This window comes from Oncorhynchus masou, chromosome 18 (genome assembly GCF_036934945.1).
Source record: "Oncorhynchus masou masou isolate Uvic2021 chromosome 18, UVic_Omas_1.1, whole genome shotgun sequence".
Lineage (NCBI taxonomy): Eukaryota > Metazoa > Chordata > Actinopteri > Salmoniformes > Salmonidae > Oncorhynchus > Oncorhynchus masou.
Window position 1 is genome coordinate 43,408,148 of NC_088229.1, and position 23,602 is coordinate 43,431,749.

The 23,602-nt window shown below is 44.1% G+C and overlaps 1 protein-coding gene across 7 annotated transcripts in view; it reads right to left on the reverse strand.

Annotated features, from left to right (window-relative positions):
* LOC135504664 (IQ motif and SEC7 domain-containing protein 1-like) overlaps positions 1–23,602 on the reverse strand; it is a 183,664-nt gene that overhangs the window by 30,816 nt on the left and 129,246 nt on the right. Inside the window, exon 1 of one of the 7 annotated variants that reach the window (XM_064923431.1) lies at positions 14,890–15,024. The exons of 5 other annotated variants lie outside the window; for them this stretch is intronic. In XM_064923431.1, coding sequence (XP_064779503.1) covers positions 14,890–14,903 — 14 coding nt within the window. In that variant the 5' untranslated portion in view covers positions 14,904–15,024. Of the gene's footprint in view, positions 1–4,926; positions 5,228–14,889; positions 15,025–23,602 lie in introns of those variants that run through there. One more of the 7 variants, XM_064923427.1, reaches the window with a different exon arrangement.

Here is a 23,602-nt window from a genome sequence, read left to right on the forward strand (position 1 = left end):
CAATGGATTAGTCCACCATGAAAAAAACGAGTCTCAGTTGTTCAACAGCCTATAGACCATACAATTGACCCCGTGACTAAATGGGGTCAGCCATAGTATGTATCATGTTGTTAGTATGTTAGTATGTATCATGTTGTTATACGTTGTCTGCATTTACAATTTAAGCCCAGCAAAAATAATTGTCCCTTAGGGGATACATAAGCTATACCTTTTATCAAGTTGAACTGAATGTTGGGAGTTGACCGAATTGAATGTATAATTAACTCATTGTCACAGCAAGACGAATACTGTAAGACATAAATCGTAGTTATACCCCATCCACTTCTTTCCCACCAACTTTTCAACAGACTATATCAGAGCACATTCCTGTGACAGTTTAAGTGGATGACATTAAGTCCCCCTTTCTCGCCAACTCCCTGTTCTTTCGGGTTGAGACACAGAGGGTTTACACAAAGGCATACCTTGACAGTAAGCGAATGCTAACCACCTCCCTTGGAACATTAGATAAACACATAGTGTACGGTATCCAGAACATTTAGATCTGCGGACAGCTAGCTACAGCACCAATACAACACAGAGGCCCATTTACTGCATGCAGCACCAACACAAACCCAGTGTGACCGAGTGAAATCACACTTCTTGCATAATCGCCGTGGGGACGAGTGTCCCCGACCATCTGTCATGGCAAACTGTGTGATGATGCATCCTTCCCTGGAGTGAGAGGCAAGCGCACCTAGCACGCTGCCACAGTACCACCAGAGACCAGCGATAACAATGCTTTATATTCATTTCAGGGGAATATTTGAAGTGATGGTTTATTTGGCATAACCGACTACCCCGAACCGAATAGACATAGCTTTTACATCTGAATTGCTTGCTGCTTGGAGTTTTAGGGTGAGTTTCTGTATAAGCACACTGTGACAGCTGCTGACGTAGAAAGGGCTTCATAAATACATTCGATCATAAAGTCCCTGAACCGTGTTGTAGTGAACCTCTTGCTGTATGATGTTGGCTGTGTTTTTCACATAAACAAAGACTTATTTTTCCTGATCCTGTGTGAAAAAAATCTGTCCTACAGATATTTAGAACCTGTTTTCTTTAAGCTAGTGTAAGAGCTTTCGTGGGTGTGTTCTTCATTGTGTCAAGCCATGTAAGATAGTAGCTAAGTGGACATGGTTGCTTTACAGTGCACGATTCCCTCTCCTCTACTGCGCTGTCCCTTTCCAAGGAATACTGAAGTCACTCACCAGCATTCTTTACCTCACCCTCTCCTTCTCCACTTCTCCAGCTCCATCCATCACCCATTCTCCCTCTGCTTCTATGTCTCCCACTTCAGCCACCAAAATGGTGTAATGTCAGTAAGAAGAGAAAGAAGGCGAGAGAAAGAGACTCCAAGGGATGTCCTGCTGTTCTCTTCAAGGCCAGCCTCACTTCTCCTCTGTCAGGTCAGTTGTTCATGACGGCGGGAAAAGAACCGGGGGGGGGGGGGGAAACGGAAGGAAGAAACAGCAGTGTGTTAGTGAGCAGATGTTTCATTTTGCAGTGAAGGGTGAAAAGAAGGGAGCGAGAGGAGGAGAGGAGAAAGCAGGGCTTCAGATGACGTCGCCCCAGGAGAGCTATTAAGGAACACCATATCTACAGACTCCACTTGGTTATTTGAGTTATGACTACAAATCCCACTCTTCTTCTCAGCCAATCAGATACAATGGGGATTAACAAATCACCAAAAAGAAAGGTAAACCAGTGGCAAGGTAATAAATAAAGTAATATAAGAAACCCCCCCCCCAAAAAAAAAGAGATTCAAATTGCTTTCCCCACCACTTTAAATAAAGTTTGACTTGTCTTTTATGATATTAGCAAACTAGAAGCAGCAATGGTGGTCTAAGATCCTCCTGCCAGACATAAAGCCTCCTCGCTCGCTGCCTGGTCTGGAAGGACTGGAGGAGTGTGTCAACTCAGCTGGTAGGGATTTTCAGGTGGGGGCCCAGAGGTGGGTCTTCCCTCTCTCCCTCCCCTCCTGGTAAACATGCATAGGCCTCAGCGTATTCCGTCACACAGTCCAGAGGGAGAAGAATCCCCGCCATCCTAGAAAAGAGGAGTCCCATCCGCGGAGGTTCTGGGAATAGCGGACTGTTATTATGTGCAGGTTTTGGCGCAAGAGGAGTTCCAGTGTAGCACTCACCCTTTCAACACAATTGATTCCCATTCAAAACCCTATTTTCTCTAACTCTAAACCCAGCCCTCAACCTAACTTTAAGCACAACATCTAACCTTAAACTTTAACCCCTAATTCAAATTCTAACCTTATAAACCCCCTAGAAATAGCCTTGTGGGGAGACCCCACTGGGGACTAACAAAGTGTCCCCAGTTGGTCAAATGTTTGTTAGTGTACTATTCTTGTATAGTTAAACACGTCCACACACACACACCTTATTCCTTCTTTCATGTGTGACAGTCTGCCTTTTCTCAACAGTGAAATATGTTTAGCTTGCTGTATGGCAGAATGTCACTCCCTTTCTCATTTAGCCTTTGGTCCTCTAAAAGAAACAATGAGGGAAAAGAAATCTCACCATAAGTCAGTTGAATCAATTATTAACTTAATGTGGCATTACAGTCCCTAACCCACACCCATCACCCACAAGGAGTGAGTCCTCTCCAGTAGGCCACCAGCACATGTTCTCCAAACACAAAAACCCAGATGTTTTCTCTCTCTACCGCCAGCCAGTAACTCAGAGAGCTCATAAATATGCAAACAGTGGTCGACAAAGACGCAGATGTGTAGGAATGTTTCGGAGGGCAAAGTTCAAGCAGACAACACAGCAACCATCTAATGTAGTGCAAGCGCAGTGTTAGGAAGAAGAAGAAAAAACAATGCTGTCTGAACAACACTCCTTTCAGGTCCAGGAATCTTGTTAGTGGATCTTTATTAAATAGCTCACAAAGGAGAGCTAGTATACAGAAACAGATTGGAATTTACAGTGTAGTACAGTTGGAAACTGGCTAGCTGTGCCGGATCATTAGGAGTTTCCGGTAGACGTTATGTAGTCGACATCATCATAGTCGTTATTACAAACTCCTGTAATTTTGACTTCTCAATTTTAAACTACTGTTAACTAATTCAGTCTCAGTGGTTGTGCTAGCAGGAAAGTTGGCACACGGTCTCAGGAGCAAGGAATGACTGTCTAGACAGAACACCAGTCCCACGTAGTCTCTGGGTCAAACGGTCTCATCTGGCCTGCAGAAACATTGATACACACACACACCGCAATTCTGTTGCAACGCCTATTTTGCCATTGTCTAGCAATGAATCATGCTTCTACTGTAAATAGTTTTAGCCTGGAATCATCACTGTGGAGCTTACTGTATGTCTAAGCCTCCCACTGCCACTTTGACCTATATCAAGCTCCGCAAAATGTCAGATGAAATGTCGGTCTGAGCCACTGTTATTAATGGCTATGACAGATTCAATGCAGTCATCCCTAACCATCCACAAATGTACAGCACAGAGATGCTAATACTACTGTGAGCGAAAAAAAATCAATTCCAATTGCATTCGTCACCTACACAGTTTACAGCAGGTATAAAAGGAGCAGCAAAACACTTGTGTGCTAGCTCTCTCAACGTTGAGGTAAAATAACCCAACTCAATAAAAATGAGTATTTATTTTTATTTTTTAAGTACCTTCCCTTGCGATGGTCACCCATGTCCATCAGAGTTGCTAACCCACCTCTGCCAAATAGGCACTTGGTATTAACGTCACAAGGTGCTATTATACAAATAACTGTGTACAGGCACATACGGTGGGTGGTACAATCATACATATTAGTCATGCGAGCCCCCTTCCTTCATCACTGTGAAGCATTATTTTTCTTGTCCATGCATTACTTTCCATTGTAAGTGAATAAGTCCAGCGTTCCGCACCAATGACTCTCACCTGATTGATTCACTGATTATGGGGTTGATTAATGAAGCACATTATTCATATTATTAAGAAATCCACTCTGTATTAAACCAACAGTCCGATATTAACAGGCACAGCAGGAATGCAGTAAAAAACAAGAGACCCTTTTTGAAAGAGTGTCGACTTGGCTCGCCGGTGGCGTGTCACCCACAGACCACTCACTCAGTCACTCTGGCAGTCATCCACAAAGCACAAAGCACTGCCCATATAGGCTGCTACAGTCCAGTCCTTACCCAACCAACACACAGGCCCAGTCAGACCTGGTGCTGGCTGGCTTCTGTCTGAACCTGAGCCTGACAGTTGTCATGTGCCTCTCTAGTGGCTAACCAGCCAAGCTGTCATTCTCTCAATAATTAATAATTAAATGAGCCGCCGCGCCACACTCAGCACCTGCCCTTGACGTTCCAGCCATTACAGGACAGTAATGGAATGATCCTCGACACATGAGGATGGACAGACATACAGTGCACATGCATGTCAGTTGCACTGACACTATACTGTAGCAGTATTGCTGTAACACATTCAGTAAAGCTATCATTATTCTATTCAGGTATGCAAAGACGCCAAGTGAGAGTGGTCTATTTTGATAAAAGAAGAGCAGATATCAAAACGGCCCACACCGACATCATCTGCATGCAATTCCATTAAGTGGGAGCACAGAATTCATTAGCGTGACCCTGCCATCACTACTGTAAGATATCTACCTTGGCTCATGTAATGTGGATATGCTATGCACGTCACTAGAATAGCACTCTGTTCAGCATGTCATATACATATCAGAGCATGCATACAGAGATTGCTGCACACACACACACACACACACACACACACACACACACACACACACACACACTTCTGTTTATGAAGCATTTTCCCCCTATCGTCATGATAACCTTACCCAGTGACAAAGTGTACAGACAAACAGCTCAGACAGTACACCCACCCACCATACCACCCTGCCTCACCAGCTGTCCAGCTCCAGCTCCAGTAAGGACTGGGTCTTCTCGGAGTTACAGTGCAAACACCACATGTTGGCTAGCAGTCGCAAGACGAGGCATTACCAGCCCACTCTACCAGTCCCCATTACTGCCTACGGATCCCTCTCAGATGGACACAGTCCCATCGCTTAGCTCTCTGGGTGTTGCTTCACGTTAGCAGCAAATATTCCCATTGCTTGGCCTTCCCAAGACAGCTCCCTATGGATGTTTGGCAGGCAGGTGGCTAGCAGGGACTGCTAAGTGGCAGTCAGTATAGCCACTGATGGAGCTCGCACTCTCTCGCTCTTTGTCTCCCCCTCTCCCTCTCTCTCCCTCCCTGTGTGGGCTGTTTTCACTGGCCTGTTAGCAGTATGGAGGGGGGCGGGAGCAGAGAAAGGGGGTGTGCTCTGTAGCTAGGCAGAGGAAAGGGGATGGAATTCCTCCGGCAGCACGCTAATGGCATACGGGGAAAATACAAATTACCCTGGGACCAAGGAGGATAGAAGAAGTCATTCAGTCATGCTATCTGAGGAAGTAAAAAAAAAAAAAAAACTTGAAAGAGGCTGGGATGGAGGGAGAGGATGGGCAAATAGGGGGCAAGGGGCAGAGAGAGTAGGGCTGAAGTAGGGAGAGATGGTAGAGAGAAAGGGAGAGAGATGGTAGAGAGAGAGAGAAGTGAAAGAAGTTAGTCCACGGTCAGCCCAGTGGAGGAATGTAAGTGGGAAGAGAGGAGCTGGCCGACACAGAGAGAGAGAGTAAGCAGTGGAAGCACATCTATTAATAGAGCCTTTCAGGGTCCAGCAGAATGTTGGGATATATACAACAAGAGGGAAAAGAGGGAGAGAGGGCTTTCTTAGTATGAATTTAGCAGCACTCCTCTCTCTATACATCCCTAATGCAATCCCATAGGACATAAGAGCTAGTGTACATGCCGCTAGCCTTTCTGTATCTATACCCCTCTTTATTTCTCCATTTCTGTCTTCAACCCTCTCTCATCCCCTATTCATCTTCCTGTTTTATAAGATATCTCTTCGGCATTCTTTGTAACGTCTGTATTCAGTTCCCTCATGCTCTATCATGGATGGAAGATAATGGAGCAGCACATAGAATGTCTCCCATTGCACCATAATGGCTTAGTTAACCAAGTGTGTCAGTCAGACATGAGCTGCAGCAATACCATTACCTGCTCGAGGTGCTGTGCTCTCTAGTCTCTTTAGGATTGACTGGACAGGGCCAGAGAACAATTACCCCTCCGAGAGAACAGGTTGGGGCACATGGGGGGACTAGGCCAAACTGCCCCCCCAGTCAGGGTTATTTGGGGGGGGATAATGACAACAGGTTCCCGGAAAAATAGGAAGAATGGTTCCCAGATGGGTCAGGTTTACTGGGGACACCAATCTCTGACGCGCTTGTCTCAGGAGGAAGGTGGTGATGTCCTCTAATTAGAAGCCTGGACCCTGGGCCTCCCCGTGGAGAACATTTTTGCTTCCTTTGGCCCCTTTTCCCATCTGGGACATCAAACAGAAGATTGAGAGAGAGAGAGAGACACAGAGAGGAATGGAGTCAGAGACCAACAACAGAGAGAGAGAGAAATAGAAGGAAGCACACAAGGAACAAAATGTGAATATTTTACCGTGTGTCTGTGAGCTGAGCGTCGGGTGTGGAAGATAAAGGTTATAGAGACAGCAGACGAGGCAGACTGACCGAGGATCTATTTCAGATGGAGATGACTGAGACCCAGACCCTAGTGCTGCTGTACAGCTGTCGACACATTGCACAGCAGCAGAGACTCGACTTACAGGAATCACCTGTCACGCAGTCTTTCCACTGTTTAGTGAAGTCCCGTTTAGTTCCGGCCGACAGTAAACAAAAGCACCCACACCAAGGAGAAAAACGGTCTCAAAAACCCGCAACATCTTAAAACGTCCTTCAATCAAATTTAAAGGCTCATTATTTTGCGATTCAGATGCGTTAGGAAACCTGAGGGGAGAGCATCTTAGCGTTCACCAGCAATTTCAAATGAGTCCCGATGAGTCCTGAATATTATCAAAGCCCCGTGGGCTGCGACAGCAGTCAAAGCTTTGTTGTTTCATCACAAGGGATGAATGAATAAACTCTATCCCTGCTGACATTTGTTTCGAAACAAGACCCGAATAGATATGAGTGGAGGATTTCATTACAGTCTGGTACAGTGTTGAGATATGCAGCTGTGTAATCAAAGGGCACCTCGATTTGTTTGCAATGATTACAAGGTCTGGAGAATATCACTTTTCTTATGGTCGATTAACATTTCTGAGTTTTACACGCAAGTACAGGCTAATTGTATCTGTGTCAGGAAGACATACGGTTTGAAGAAAAGCTTGTGATGTCTGTCATCAAGTAACCTGGAGATCAGGATTTTCTCAGTGTTTGGCTAGAGATCAACAATCGATTCTTTGCTCCTCTATTATTTCTAGTTTAGATTAATGATCTGCATAACAAAAGAAATCCTGTTTTCTGATGACAAGGGTATTTTTCCCCACAGCAAATCTTAACTCTCTCACTAAACACACTAAGCCAAACACACATCCTAGCACCGTTACACTTGGGTACAAGAAAAGTCTGGATTTCTTTAAACACTGAACACACCCTCTCCGTATCTACATCCTCCATCTCGCTCTCGTTCTCTCTCTGTATACAGTATGTGTGGAAAACCTTCTGTATCCCCTCTGCCCTATCCAAGCGTCTGCACGGTTCTTTCCATGGGAATGATGTCATGGTTGGGAATTCCAACAGGAGGCCCTTTCTTTGCTCATAAAAACCCCTATTTTCCCCAACTCACTGCACATGGCCTCCCTGCATTTCAGCTCATACTCCATCACCCTCTCCTGTCCCCTTTTCCTTGCCTCGGCAAGAGCCATAGTAGATCGGGGACATCTCCACTGCATGGCATATAAGTTTTAGCTTCACAGATCATTTCCATATTTCAGTCTAGCAAGAAAAGTACTTCAGGAAGAATATTGAGTTATGAAAGTCTTACATTCAGAAAAGGAAGCGAAAATATGAATGAAAATGGAAAACGGGCATCTGCTACAGTACTGCAAATTCCTAAGACCTCAAGTGTTTTTCCATTGAAGCGATAAGCTAGTTTCCTGGAGACGCACTCACAAGAGTTTTTTTATTTGATTGTATATGAAAGAGTTGTGCTGTGCAACGCTGTCTACATGTCGTCATGCACCATTTATCATATCTGCTTTTGCAAGCCAAAGCCGGTAAGCGCTGCACCAGAAATGGAAAAGAAAACGAAAAGTCGGGCTCTCGGCCCGGTCTGGAAGCAATTAGCTTGGCGATGTCATTGTTTGATACTGCAGCGGTTTAACAGAGAAGTAGGGGGCCGGGATATTTGGAGTGAATTGTAAGCAACTCGTTAAAAGTAAAAACGAACACAGTTTTACCATTAACTCTTGGGGGGGGGGGGGGAAGAGATTCCTGTGTCGAACGGGGAGCTGGAAACAAATGTATAAATGGGCTGGACTGACAGTAATGAAAGGATATGAGGCGTTGCTCATCAGATCAAATTCTGTCTGGCAGCAAAGCTGGAACAGATGTGTTGCCTCTGGGATCCTCAAGGAACCATCAAAGATCATCAGACATCGACTAGTGATGTCGACTGGAGAACGTGTCTCTACATCCATTAGTATTGCCTGAGCTCTCTAAGTTTAGAATAGGGGGAATTTGTCTGTCATGTTGTATAGCACCAAAGAATGGAGACAGTATACTGTATACGTGAAAGTAAGCCAAATATATGGGCTGCTTTTCTTCCTTCCGTCTCTCACTGCAGCAAAACAACAATTAGCTTGCATCAATTAACCCTCCTGTTGTGTTCATTTCATGTTAATTCATTCGGTGTTACCAGTCCAAAATGACCACCCCATTATAGCTGATTATAAATCCATAATGATGCATACAGTATATTATCAGCTAATAATGTTAGATATTTTTATCAACTTAAGTTGTTAAGTTTTGCACTTCTATTTGCTATTTATGGCCTGTAGATCTCATTGACCTGAGCTTATACAACTCGTTTTTGAGTACAAAAAAGCATCATGTATGGACTATTTTGACTATAACAAAGCGAATCACCCATTACGTGAAATGTCTGGAGTGACATAGTAGCACGAAGAATTGCCCAACCAGACTCTGCATCCCATAAACTGGTGGAGGATTAGTTTCTGGATCTGTACACACCAGCCAAAAACAAGAGAACAATTTCCCGTGGGGGAAATATTGTATTGGGGAAAGGTTCCCATGGGGGTTGCCATGGATGCCAAGAAGGGGAGTGAAGAAAGTGTGTGTGTGTATATGTGTGTGCGCGCGCTCAAACCCACATGCATGTGGGGGTCTGGGAGAGGAAGTGTGTCTATCTGATGAATGGGCATGTGCATGAACTCAATTTTATACACTAATTGTAGTCTCACCAATTCACCGGGAACACCGCAGGTGTACAAAAGTTAAACAAAATACCCAAAATGTAATCAAAATCATCTAAATGTATTTTGTGTGTTCAGATGCCCTGTGTGGACAAAGACATGGAATCTTAATGACAATCAGATTAAATTAACTACATTTTCCAGTTTGACTGGAACATAACAGGAGGGTTAAGGGCCGCAGGGAGTTAAGGTGATCTTTTTTTTTTTTTTTTTACACATTTTTTACTGCATAATTAACTATGCAGTATTGAGCTGCTGCACCCAGGCCCTCTATGTTCAATTATTAGTGAATAAACTTGACGAACTCAGAGCGAGGATCTCCTTCCAGAGGGACATCATATTCTTCAACATACTCTGGCTTTCCTCCGACATCCAAACGTACTTTATACAACAAAACGTATTATATACAAGGCGGAGGGGTCTGCTTTATGACCAATAAGTGGTGTGAAGGGGGAAACATACAGGAATTTGCGAGCTTCTGCTCTCCCAACTTGGAATACTTGGTCATCAAATGTCGCCCTTTTCACCATCCGAGAGAGTTCTCAATAATTACCACCATGGCATTGTACATCTCGCCCCACACCAAAAATGCTCTCAAAGATCTTCATTGGACCCTGAACAAACTGGAGACCGCGTACCAGGAGGCAGCGTTCATTGCCACGTGGGACTTTAACAAAAGTAAGAAAATGGTGCTCCCGAATTACTATCAACACATTTTCAGACCAACTCATGCAGATTCTACGCTGGACCACAGCTACGCATCTTTTCGACACGAGTATAAGGCCATCTCCCGTCCTACTCATGGCAAATCTGACCATGACTCCATTTTGCTCCTCCCCACCTACAAATAAAGACTCCAGAGGGATGTTTCAGTGGTCAGGTCTGTACCACGCTGGTCTGACCAATCAGAATCCATGCTCCAAAACTGTTTTGATCACGTGGCAGCCTTGTCAGGAAAATGAAGGAGTACAAATAAAACCTACGCAGATCGATGAATCAATCAATGAAATGTATTTATAAAGCCCTTCTTACATCAGCTGATGTCAAAGTGCTGTACAGAAAACCCAGCCTAAAACCCCAAAAAGCAAGCAATGCAGGTGTAGAAGCATGAAGATGGCGAGAAACAAGTATAGGGACAAAGTGGAGAAGCAATTCAGCGGGTCAGATACGAAGCGTATGTGCCAGGGGCTTCTAATGATCACGGATTATAAAAAGAACGCCAGTCACATTTTGGACAGCAACACAGCCCTACAGGATGAGTTAACACCTTTTTCTCAAAATTCCAGCAAACTACTCTGAGCTGCCGAGGAGAACCCCCGAGGACAAGGAAGTCATACATTTACATACACTTCGGTTGGAGTCATTAAAACTCGTTTTTCAACCACTCCACAAATTTCTTGTTAACAAACTATAGTTTTGGCAAGCCGGTTGGGACAGCTACTCTGTGCATGACACAAGTCATTTTTCCAACAATTGTTTACAGACAGATTATTTCACTTATAATTCACTGTATCACAATTCCAGTGGGTCAGACGTTTACATTCACTAAGTTGACTGTGCCTTTAAACAGCTTGGAAAATTCCAGAAAATGATGTCATGGCTTTAGAAACTTCTGATAGGCTAATTGACATAATTTGAGTCAATTGGTGGTGTAACTGTGGATGTATTTCAAGGCCTACCTTCAAATTCAGTGCCTATTTGCTTGACATCATGGGAAGATCAAAAGAAATCGCAACAACAGCAAAAGGATCTTGTGAAGATGCTGGAGGAAATGGATACAAAAGTATCTATATCCACAGTAAAAACGAGTCCTATATCGACATAACCCGAAAGGCCGCTCAGCAAGGAAGAAGCCACTGCTCCAAAACCGCCATATAAAACCCAGACTACGGTTTGGAACTGCACATGGGGACAAAGATGGCACTTTTTGGAGAAATGTCCTCTGGTCTGATGAAAGAAAAATAAAACTGTTTGGCCATTATGGCCATCGTTATGTTTGGAGGAAAAAGTGTGACGCTTGCAAGCCGAAGAACACCATCCCAACTGTGAAGCACGAGGATGGCAGCATCATGTTGTGGGGGTGCTTTGCTACAGGAGGGACTGGTGCACTTCACAAAATAGATGGCATCATGAGGAGGAAAATTATGTGGATATATTGAAGCAACATCTCAAGACATCAGTCAGGAAGTTAAAGCTTAGTCGCAAATGGGTCTTCCAAATGGACAATGACCCCAAGCATACTTCCAAAGGCAAAATGGCTTAAGGACAACAAAGTCAAGGTATTGGAGTGGCCAGCACAAAGCCCTGACCTCAATCCTATAGAAAATTTGTGGGTAGAACTGAAAAAGTATGTGCGAGCAGGGAGGCCTACAAACCTGACTGAGTTACACCAGCTCTGTCAGGAGGAATGGGCCAAAATTCTCCAAACTTATTGTGGGAAGCTTGTGGAAGGCCACCTGAAACATTTAACCCAAGTTACACAATTTAAAGGCAATGCTACCAAATACCAATTGAGTGTATGTAAACTTCTAACCCACTGGGAATGTGATGAAAGAAATAAAAGCTGTAAATGTATTTGGCTGAGGTGTATGTAAACTTTTCAACTGTATGTAAGTCAATCAAACAGCTAGCTGTTGTGTTTTCAGACACTGATTGTGGACTTGAACTAGGCTGGGTCCGCCCCCATCCTCATCCACGGAGCCACTGTAGAGATGGTGAAAAAGTTCTCAAAAAAGGAGCTGAAATGGTCAAACAACACAGACAATGTGGTGAAGAAGAAGGCACGACAGCAACTCTTCAACCGCAGGAGGCTGATTCAATTTGGCCTGTCCCCGAGGGCCCTCGCAGTGTTCTACAGGAGCACCATCGAGAGCCTACTGACTGGCTACATCACAGCCTGGAACGGCAACTCCACTGCCGCTGACCACAAGGCACTAAGGAGGTGGCTCGCTCAGCCAAACGCACCATTAGGTGCACACGGCCTGTCCTCCAGGACACCTACAGCACCAGACGTTGCCCTTAAAATGTAATCGAAAAAAATGTATAACATTGGATATTTTCCCCCTTCCGATCTCAACATTATAAAAGTGAAAGAACATTTTCCAAATGAATAAGAAATAAGCATGTAATTGATTGCGTATGTCTTTACACCCCAGAGTTAACACTCGGTGAAAGCACCTTTGGCAGCCATTACAGCTGTGAATCATTTTGATTAAGATCGTATCAAAAAATGTAAAAAACATTTTCCCTGTGTTATTGGGAACAGACTGGAGCTGTGTTTGACCATGAATAAATGTTTTCCCTCCAGTCCTCTTTACCAGGTCTCATATTTCACTGTAGTCTCTTCAAGCCCGCCCCTGTACAGAACCATGCTTCAGCACAGTGCTGCTGTGCTAAAAATAGAGCCATGTGAGAATGGAGGTGACACTGTGGTAAACACACTGTCAGGGAAATCAACAATTCACCACCACCTCTACCCAGAGAATGCTGGTACTTGTTTTTTTTATTAACCTTTATTTAACTAGGCAAGTCAGTTAAGAACAAGTTATTATTTGCAATGAGAATTTAACTGCCTTGGTCAGAGGCAGAACGACAGATTTTTACCTTGTCAGATTTTTACCTAGTAGAAGAATGTTTTTTGTCTAATGCTCAGTGATGAAATTCCATTGAAATGGACCTACTTGTAGGGCACAACAAGGAGATAGGACACATTACTAGGCTCAGTTAGAGTATTGCCATTACAGTTAAGAGTATCCCTAATGGTCGGCCATTACATACAGAACTGTGCTCAGATTACCCCCAACGTGAGTGACCACGGAGAATATAAATACACAGAATGGCAACTGGAGTGCATGACACAGAATTATCCCTAACCACTTGCGCAGGGACAGATATGTTTTCATCGCCCTAATGGCTAAATTAGGATTGGGGTAGAGTAATCGGATCCTAGATCCGTGGTTAAGGGCTAGCTACACAGAGTGCATGACACTTTGATGGGGGTGGGGCCTGCCAGTTGTCCATCCCTGGTCCAGAGTGATAGGGCCACCTGCTGGCCAGAGATGTTATTGCAGCAGTTTTTGTTATCTTCCTATCATTTTTTATTTATGTATTTAACCTTTATTTAACTAGGCAAGTCAGTTAAGAACACATTCTTATTTACAATGACATCCTACCAAAAGGCAAAAGGTCTCCTACAGGGACGGGGGCCTGGGATTAAAAATAAATACAATATAAATATAGGACAAAACACACATCACAACAAGAGACAACACTACATGAAGAGATCTCATACAACAACATAGCAAGGCAGTGCATAGAGGCATAGTAAGTTCATAGAGGCATATGTATAAACAGCCACACACACAGCGACCCTGAGGGAGAGCTGAGCTATGATCATGAAGTCATAGGACGAGGTGGTCAGGCATCTCTGTGACAATGGCGGGAGGAGGGAGGGTGGAATCAAGGAGATGGAGTTATTCAAAGATCCACAGGATGGAATCAGACACTGACCTGCTTTAGCTTGTGAGTTAAGACGGTTCTATTGAAGCAGTGCATAGAGGCGTTTGTGTCATGCGGCATGTTAAGACGGTCAATTGACTTATAGTTCACAGAATGCTTGATGCTTATTTAAAAATGAATGCATGTTGAATTTCATCAAAACATCAAAACACCAAAGCAGTATGTGGCAGGCCTGCACGGTTTCAATTTCTAAACATGATCAAACTGTGTCTCATCGTTTTCTGGTACTGGAAAAATAGAAGTACAGTTGCATTATTACTGTATGTCACAACAATAAAACATCTGCAGTAAATTTCAAACACTTCTAATCTACTGGATAAAACAGAGAACTCCCTAATTCTCCTTCAGCAGCCAAACATTGTGCGTCCCTTAGAACCCAACTACAGCTTTGAGTTGACATCTGCTTCCTGGTCAAACTGCACCATGGTGACCAATCCATCATCAGACAGACTCCCCGTCCGTAAAGCGAAGGCCAAACGTTGTAAAAAGACACCTCCCTCGGCTCTCCTTCCTTTGTCTGTTTCCTAAATGGATTTTCAACGGCTTTGATATATCAGAGGGTAAAAACTGTCTGCTTCTGACGGTCCCAGAAATAGATTGAAACCTGATATCTGTCCTCCAAGCGCAAACTGTGTGAGTAGAAAAGTTCTTGATATAATAACTGGCCTGTGTTTGTTTTGGGCCATTGACATGCACGCCTGTCTATGCAATCAAATTAGAGACACAAAAGCAAAGTGAAATTGAATGATGCTGGTGATTTGTGCAAATTGACTATACGTCCCACAATAACAGCTGTTGTCGGTTACTCTGCCTGCACTATTGGTTAATCGCATCAGTGATCCGATAGTCACAAGGTGATTTTTTTATTTTTTTAAGTATGTTCGCACCATGTAAGTATTACAAGGAGGTGGAAAAAAGTAAGAGAGAAAGAGAGCTCCCCTCACATTCCCCCTCAATCACTCACCTTCCAAACCACATCCAGCTAATCACTTCTCCAGACCTTCCCTCTGTGTTGTCTCCTGTTCTCTCCCTCTCCTGCTCTCTGTAGCCTGCTCCCTCAGCCCTGGGCTTCTGCTGGAGGTCTGCTATCCCACTGTGTGCTCCCCTGTGCTACCCTGGCAGTGACCACAGTGTCTCTGTAACATCCCAGCCCCCTGGCCAGAGACACTGGGGCTATTGAGCCCTAGAGGAGCACCTCCCTGTCCGGCCGTCTGCACTGGCGCTGACCATTGTTTGTGTTGGCACAGGGCATAAAGCAAGCCTTTCTCATGCCGCCCGCTGCATCATACATTTTCCATGTTTGATTAGGGGAAAATACAGACAGAGAAAAACAGGGCCTGCCCTGTGGCGAGGCTAGAGGATGTGTCATACTGTCAAAGACCTGCGCCAAATAATATACTGTCTATTACACAGGTTTCTTTAAGAGAAAGAAATGACACAGATAAAGTTGACACAGGCAAAGGTTGAGAGTATGAGAGCTGTGCGGAATTACTTATTAATTTCGCTCTCTTACTTTGTGCTCCTTCTGAAAGTGAGAACACTGATGATATTTCACATTAACGAGCTCATTTGGCTGTAGACAGTAGTACAATATTTCATTTCCCATAAAGTTGTTTTAGGAGAAAGCGCTTTGTATTAAATGATTTAGGCCAGCTGTAGGAGTGACTGCAGCCACGGGCCTCGTCAAGTTAATGACCGAGAAGGTGATTAGCACTGAGTGACATAGTCACTTAATGTCGTGCAAAGGATGGGAAGGCTGAGATAAGGAACACTATATCACAGTGATTTGGGATGTACAGTTAGATCTCAACTTGAAGAAAAAGGGAAAATCTCCCACGCAATATTAACCTTGCCTGCCAGGCTTCGAGGTTATCCTATAGTGCCGTTGGACACACAGCTGTTAAAAGAGACTCATACAAGCCACAGAGCGTTGCTGTTCAAATCCCAGAGCCAACTAGGTGAAAAATCAGTTGATGTGCCATTGAGCAAGGCACTTAACCCTAATTGCTCCTGTAAGTCGCCCTGGATAAAAGTGTTGAATGTATGAGTGGGGATCCCAAAAGGTGTCCAGCAGGCCCTCATATAATGATACTGCAACAAACACTAGAGTAGTATGTAACTAAACTATAGACTTAAGGACAGGCTTCCATTGGACAGACAGACAGATAGCTATAGTTAGACCCCTGAAAGCAGTGTGTTGGTGTTTGGGGAAACTGCAATATCAGGTCCTCAAAATTTGTTAACGAAAGGAAATCCTGCCCAGTTTCTAGCGTCTTCTCTTTTCTAAAACTCTGCAAATCTGAGTGGAAAACAACAACCAAATCCAAACCCCTATCACAGAACGTACCTCTGAAAACTGTCAGCGTAGGCCTATCAGTTTACTGGAGATGGTAACCTGGGACGTTTACATTTTTTTCCCAACTGCAAATGGACCTGGATCATTAGTATTTAAATATTAATTAAAATGTTTGCTTGAAAGCATCTCAACAATGAAGGGGAAATTAGGAGATGAATTATTCATTACTTTTGTCCCTAGCCTCTGCTGAAATTCCTCCATTTGTAAAGCCTTGGGTCTGTCGTAGGTAGCAATGGACACCGAATATAGGTCACTAGGTAAAACAACATGGATACAAAGTGTCCTTTGGGGGGGGGGGACATACTTAATCTGGGCAACTAAGATTTAACCAGTCATACGTTTTATTCTTATGCTCTCACTAAATGCTTTTTTTTTCTTCCCTATGTGAATATGAGCAACTAAGCAAACTTTTCTGCAGGTCACAAGTGTCAAGAAATGTATTCACGTCGACACATTCCAGTGGAACCAGATATCCTGAGTGTGCACATTCCATTCATACTTCATTTCCAGCAAGTTCTGGAAGTGTGCAAGTCAGCACATCCACTGTCTCTCCATATTCACTAAAACCCTCCAAGCTGACAGGAAGGATAGCTCTCTTTTTAGAAGTTTGTGAGAACTGCATGTCACGACCCGTGCCATGCCACAGGCAGGGAGTGGCAATGTATATAATACATTCATTAAAAAAGCGCCACGTTTTATGTTTCGGCAGCCCTGACACCTCAGTTTGAGATAGTGCCAAGGTATTCACTAGAAGGGGGGATAGTCCTATGCAGGACACATGGATTCATTTACAATTACCGACAACAAAGACACAGGACTAACTTTGTTTTGTGTCCATTAAATCCATTCAGAGCCACAATCTCCTGGATCTCATCAGACATCCTATTGAAAGTCGATAGGGATGGAAGCCATTTGTATGGAGTGGAGCGAGAAAAACCACACAACATTCACACACCCACAATACATCAACACACAGTTCAGCTCAAAACACTCCAACCCCAATTAGGTCCTGCAGAATTAATTACAAAAATTACAGTCTTTACGGAGAAATGGATTACAGCCGGTGTCAATCTGTCCTCTGTCTCGGCCTTATCCTGGGCAGTGTGATATATGCTCCATAAGGCTTACTACTTTGATGACGGCATGACATCCCTGGTCTTGGTGGGCTGCAGGGTTTATTGACCCGTAGCCCCTAAATGACTCTTTAGAAGCCCCCAGGCCCAGTTCTCCCAGCCTACAGGATCACCCGAGGATAATACTCAGGTCACGTCAAGGGTAGCGGGCCTCATCCGCAGTCTGAATGACCCCTGCTCCCAAGTGGCGCAGCGGTCTAAGGCACTGTATCTCAGTGCAAGAGGAGTCACTGCAGTCCCTGCTTTGAATCCAGGCTGCATCACATCCGGCTGTGATTGGGAGTCCCTTAGGGCGACGCACAATTGGCCCAGCATCGTCCCGGTTTGGCCCAGGGTAGGCCGTCATTGTAAATAAGAATTTGTTCTTAACCGACTTGCCTAGTTAAATAAGGGTTACATTTTTTTTTAATTAAAAAAATAACAGACCAGAGTCCAGGGATACACAGCTGTCAATCAACTGGAAGAGTTGAGGGATCAGTTTGGCTCCTTCAACTGGGGTAGAGATGTATAGGTGTGAAGGATGTACAGTGAATTCATTGAATCATAAGAGACTTTTCATTGTTTTAAATGTACTTAGTTAAAGTTAGCCTCGTACGAACCATCCTGATCTCGTACGAACCATCCTGATCTCGTGAGGGCACATTCTATTTCACTACAGAATGTGAGCTCACAAGATCAAGATGGTTCGTACTAGGCTAACTTTAACTGTGAGTACATTTAAAATAGTCAACCAGTCTCTTAAGTTAAAGTGGCTACTACTATACAACCCAAACTGAATTCGGTCATCAAAGATACTCAGTAATTCTAATCCAATGACCTTCTTCCAAAGCTGAGGTGCCACTCGGAAAAAGTAGCTTTTTCCACAAGTCATTCCCACTGTGATACCACACAAAATAGCACCAGACACTCCTAAATGTAATCTGTGAGTGACATAAACCAACAGGGGCCATTTCAGAGTGTTTTCTCTAATGGTGAAGTCCATTTTCTCACAATGTACAACCTTAGTATCTACTGTGGAAACAGAGATTACATGACTTTCTTCATGACACTTTCCCCTTTATCTCCTTGTCCTTGTCAAACGCTTGTTATTCTCCTGTCTTAGATTTCATGTTAGTTTTGAAACAAAGGATGGGCTGTTCGGACTTAGGTAGAGGGAGTCCAACTCAAAAAGGTATTATGTTTGTGCCAAAAGGATCCGCTTCAACCTTCGGAAGTGTAAGTGTAAGTCCTGTTTTAGATAGGAAGGTCTCCAATTGGAAATACACCTCACCCAGTGCATTTTTAGATTAAAAAAATAAAAATAAACAGTCTGATACCCCCCAAAACAGATGTTTACTCTCTCCATGGCGATGCTAGCCAGAGCTAAAGGAGAGGAGAAACTAAGCTGGTACACAGAAACCACACAGGCACAGCTCGGGTGTGCTTTCACACCAGCCTCTCTGACAACCAGGATATTACCCTTTCCAATCCACACACGTGTACTATAGACGCATAGCAGAACCACAGAGCTGAGAGCCCAGTCTTTACTGCCAGGAGAGCTGAACAGGAGGGCCAGTGTGAGGTTGACAAGTCCCCTTCATCGGTCTGGAGGTTAAGTACGTTAACTTAACCTTGTGACTGCACAAGTCAATGTTAAGTTGTTTTAAGCAGAGGGTTGATCTTGAGGTAAATCATATTTTATAGAGGCAGACACAATGCTGAATACAGAGCAGAGAACAGTGTTGTGCACTGTCATTTCCAACATCTGTATTTAGCGGTACATTTTAGTCAGTGCATAAACATACAATGGAATGTGGAGAAAACACCTGGGATTCAGACTAATGATCCTGAGGGGAATTCCGTGTTTCATTACGATCTCTAGCAGAAAAACAAAAGACAACAAAACAACAAAGAATGTCTTGATGGGATAGAGCGAGAGAGAGCAAGATCGAGTGAGAGAACGAGGGAGGAGGGGTGGCTATTAAGGGAGGGAAGTACACAACGCGGCATGGAAACAATCCATGCATACAGTATTCTAGTTTCCCCAACCTCCATTCTGCCATATGACTGAGCGAGAGAGAGACCACTCACAGCTCTGTGCGTTTAATTTGCTCTGGAAAAGCCACCCATTTTGTAAACAGCTCTAATGACTGCAGATCAGTAGTTCTGAGTGAACGGCGAAAAACAGGCAGGAGTCTGTTATAACCAAAACTGCCTCGCTTGCATCGGCAGGAACAATTGAGGAAGAATCGATGTGCAGTCAGAGGGTCCCATCCTTTCGGCTACAGGTTTAATTGAAAATATGCTAATAGGGGGCTGCCGGGTGCTGATCAAGATGAATCACCCTGGAGCTCTGCAGTGAGTCAGAGGGGAGAGCTGGGCTGGCTGGGGAGACATGGCTGCTCTGCTCCATCATAGACAGGACAGGACAGGAAGGAAGATCCAGCATAGATAAGACAGGAGGGAACAACAATTGGTCTACAGCAGGGATGGGAAACTTTGATAGGGGTGGGGGCCACAAAAAAAAACGGAACTCTTGAGGGGCCACAGTGTCTCGCAAAGAGAACGACAGTAAATCGTTACGAAGAAATGAAGGTCAGTCAATCCGGAACATTTCTAAAACTTTGAAAGTTTCTTCAAGTGCAGTCGCAAAAACCATCAAGCGCTATAATGAAACAGGCTCTCATGAGGACCGCCACAGGAATGAAAGACCCAGAGTTCTCTGCTTTACAGAGTTCCAGTAACAGACACATCTCAACATCAACTGTTCAGAGGAGACTGTGTGAATCAGGCCTTCATGCACAAATTGATGCAAAGAAAACACTACTAAAGGACACCAATAAGAAGAAGAGACTTGCTTTGGCCAAGAAACATGAGCAATGGACATTAGACCGGTGGAAATCTGTCCTTTGGTCTGATGATTTCAAATTCAAGATTTTTGGTTCTAACCGCTGTGTCTATGTGAGACGCAGAGTAGGTGAACGGATGATCTGTGCATGTGTGGTTCCCACCGTGAAGCATGGGGGAGGTGGTGTTATGGTGTTGGGGTGCTTTGCTGGTGACACTGTCTGTGATTTATTTAGAATTCAAGGCACACAACCAGCATGGGCTACCACAGCATTCTGCAGCGATACGCATCCAACATGGTTTGCGCTTAGTGGGACTATCATTTGTTTTTCAACAGAACAAGGACCCAACACACCTCCAGGCTGTGTAAGGGCTATTTGACCAAGGAGGAGAGTGATGGAGTGCTGCATCAGATGACCTGGCCTCCACAATCAACCGACCTCAACCCAATTGAGATGGTTTGGGATGAGTTGGATCTCAGAGTGAAGGAACAGCAGCCAAGTGCTCAGCATGTGGAAACGGTTGGAAACTCATTCAAGGTGAAGCTGGTTGAGAGAATGCCAAGAGTGTGCAAAGGGTGGCTACTTTGAAGAATATTTTGATTTGTTGGACACTTTTTTTGTTACTACATGATTCCTTATGTGTCATTTCATAGTTTTGAGATCTTCACTACTATTCTACAATGTAGAAAATAGTACAAATAAAGAAAAACCCTTCAATGAGTAGCTGTGTCCAAACTTCTGACTGGTACTGTATATACATATACACAGTGGCAAGAAAAGGTATGTGAACCCTTTGGAATTACCTAGATTCCAACATAAATGAGTCATAAATGAGTCAATTCGATCTGATCTTCATCTTAGTCACAAAAATAGACAAACACAGTGTGCTTAAACTAATAACACAACTTATTGTATTTTTCTTGTCTATATTGAATACATAATTTAAACATTCACAGTGTAGGTTGGAAAAAGTATGTAAACCCCTAGGCTAATTACTTTTTCAAAAGCTAATTGGAGTCAGGAGTCCACTAACCTAGAGTCCAATCAATGAGACGAGATGAGAGATGTTGGTTAGAGCTGCCCTGCCCTATAAAAAAAAAAACACGATTCACAAGAAGCATTGAAGGATGTGAACCGTGCCTGGAACAAAATAGACCTCAGAAGACCTAAGATTAACAATTGTTGACTTGCATAAAGCTGGAAAAGGTTACAAAAGTATCTCTAAAAGCCTTGATGTTCATTAGTCCATAGTAAGACAAGTTGTCTATAAATGGAGAAAGTTCAGCACTGTCGCTACTCTCCCTAGGAGTGGCCGTCCTGCAGAGGTGACTACAAGAGCACAGCGCAGAATGCTCAATGAGGTTAAGAAGAATCCTAGAGTGTCAGCTAAAGACTTGCATAAATCTGTGGAACATGCTAACATCTCTGTTGACGAGTCTACGATACGTAAAACACTAAACAAGAATGGTGTTCATGGGAGGACACCACGGAAGAAGCCCTTGCTGTTTGAAGTTCGCAAAAGAGCACCTGGATGTTCCACAGCGCTTCTGGCAAAATATTCTGTGGACAGATTGAACCAAAGTTGAGTTGTTTGGAAGGAACACAACACCATGTGTGGAGAAAAAAAAGGCACAGCACACAAACATAAAAACCTCATCCCAACTGTAAAGTATGGTGGAGGGAGGATCATGGTTTGGGGCTGCTTTGCTGCCTCAGGGCCTGGACGGCTTACTATCATCGAAAGAACAATGAATTCCCATGTTTATCAAGATGTTTTGCAGGAGAATGTAAGGCTATCTGTCCAACAATTGAAGCTCAACAGAAGTTGGGTGATGCAACAGTTCAACGACCCAAAACACAGAAGTAAATCAACAACAGAATTGTTTCAACAGAAGAAAATATGCCTTCTGGAGTGGCCCAGTCAGAGTCCTGACCTCAACCCGATTTAAAATGCTGTAGCATGACCGAGAGCGGTTCACACCAGACATCGTAAGAATATTGCTGAACTGAAACAGTTTTGTAAAATTCCTCCTGACCGTTGTACAGGTCTGACCCGCAACTACAGGAAAAAGTTTGGTTGAGTTTATTTCTGCCAAAGGAGGGTCAACCAGTTATTAAATCCAAGGGTTCACATACTTTCCCCACCCTACACTGTGAATGTTTACACGGTGTGTTCAATAAAAACATGAATTGTTTTTGTGTTATTAGTTTAAGCAGGCTGTGTGTCTATTGTTGTGACTTAGACGAAGATCAGATCAAATGTTATGACCAATTCATGCAGAAATCCAGGTCATTCCAAAAGTTCATATTTTTTGTTGCCACTGTATATCGCCTTTATTTTTGGGGGGTGAAACTGGTCCACCGGCCAACAAAAGGGGGTGGGGGGGGAGTTGCCTGCCGGCCACCAGTTGCCCTTACCTGGTCTACAGAGAGAGAGACAGCAAAGGACAGAATAGCCACAGATCTACAGGGCCAAACATGTCCTCACAAACCATCTCTGTTCAGACAAGAACACACACTTACGTTAAATAAACGCATGCACATACACACAAAACTTCTCTCTCCCTCTATATCTTTTTCTCCCCCTCTCTTCTCTACCTCCAGGGGACATGCATCAGAGTGACCATGACATCAGACTACAGAGCAGAGAAGTGGAGCAGGCACTCCGGCGTACCGTTCGATCCATTGACATGGCAGCCTCTGCTCTCAGCTGCAGCTCTGGATCCATTGTCTGCATCCCTCCTCACTGCCACACACGGACTGAGTCAGCACAACAACACTGCTTATACCCCACTACTGCAGCCAGGTAAGTACTGCAAGCAACCATCAAACACACACTGACAGCAACAGACAGACATGTGCCCACCTACCTGAGCCTTCATATATCTGCCACCTCTGTGTCGAGTGTCGAGGAGACAGAGAGAGTTCAGGTGGAGCTGAGAGCCCCTGCACTATAAGGCAGGCTCGTTGATCTACGTAGAGCTGAGGTCGATAAACAGGCTGCTAAGCTAGCAGAGGAGAGGTGGATAGAGGTGGGATATAGTGCTGTAGTGTAGGCTGCCTGGGGTTAAGAGACATGGAGCACCAGGCAGGAACCTCTATCGGACTGATTTATTCTTTAGTCATCAGCACATTCCCTTGAATGTCAATGAAAAGGAGTCTCTCCCTGCGCCCTCCCCCTAACCGCTCTCTCTCTCTCTCTCTCTCTCGCTCTCTCGCTCTCTCAGCTGCTCTGTCAATCTTGCCTTCTCTCTCTTTCTCAGTCTACTTTCATACCACCACCTTTCTCTCATACAGTCAGCTGTTTTCTCACTCCCCCTTTCATCCCTCGCTCTCTTTCAGTGCATTTATTCAGCTGTG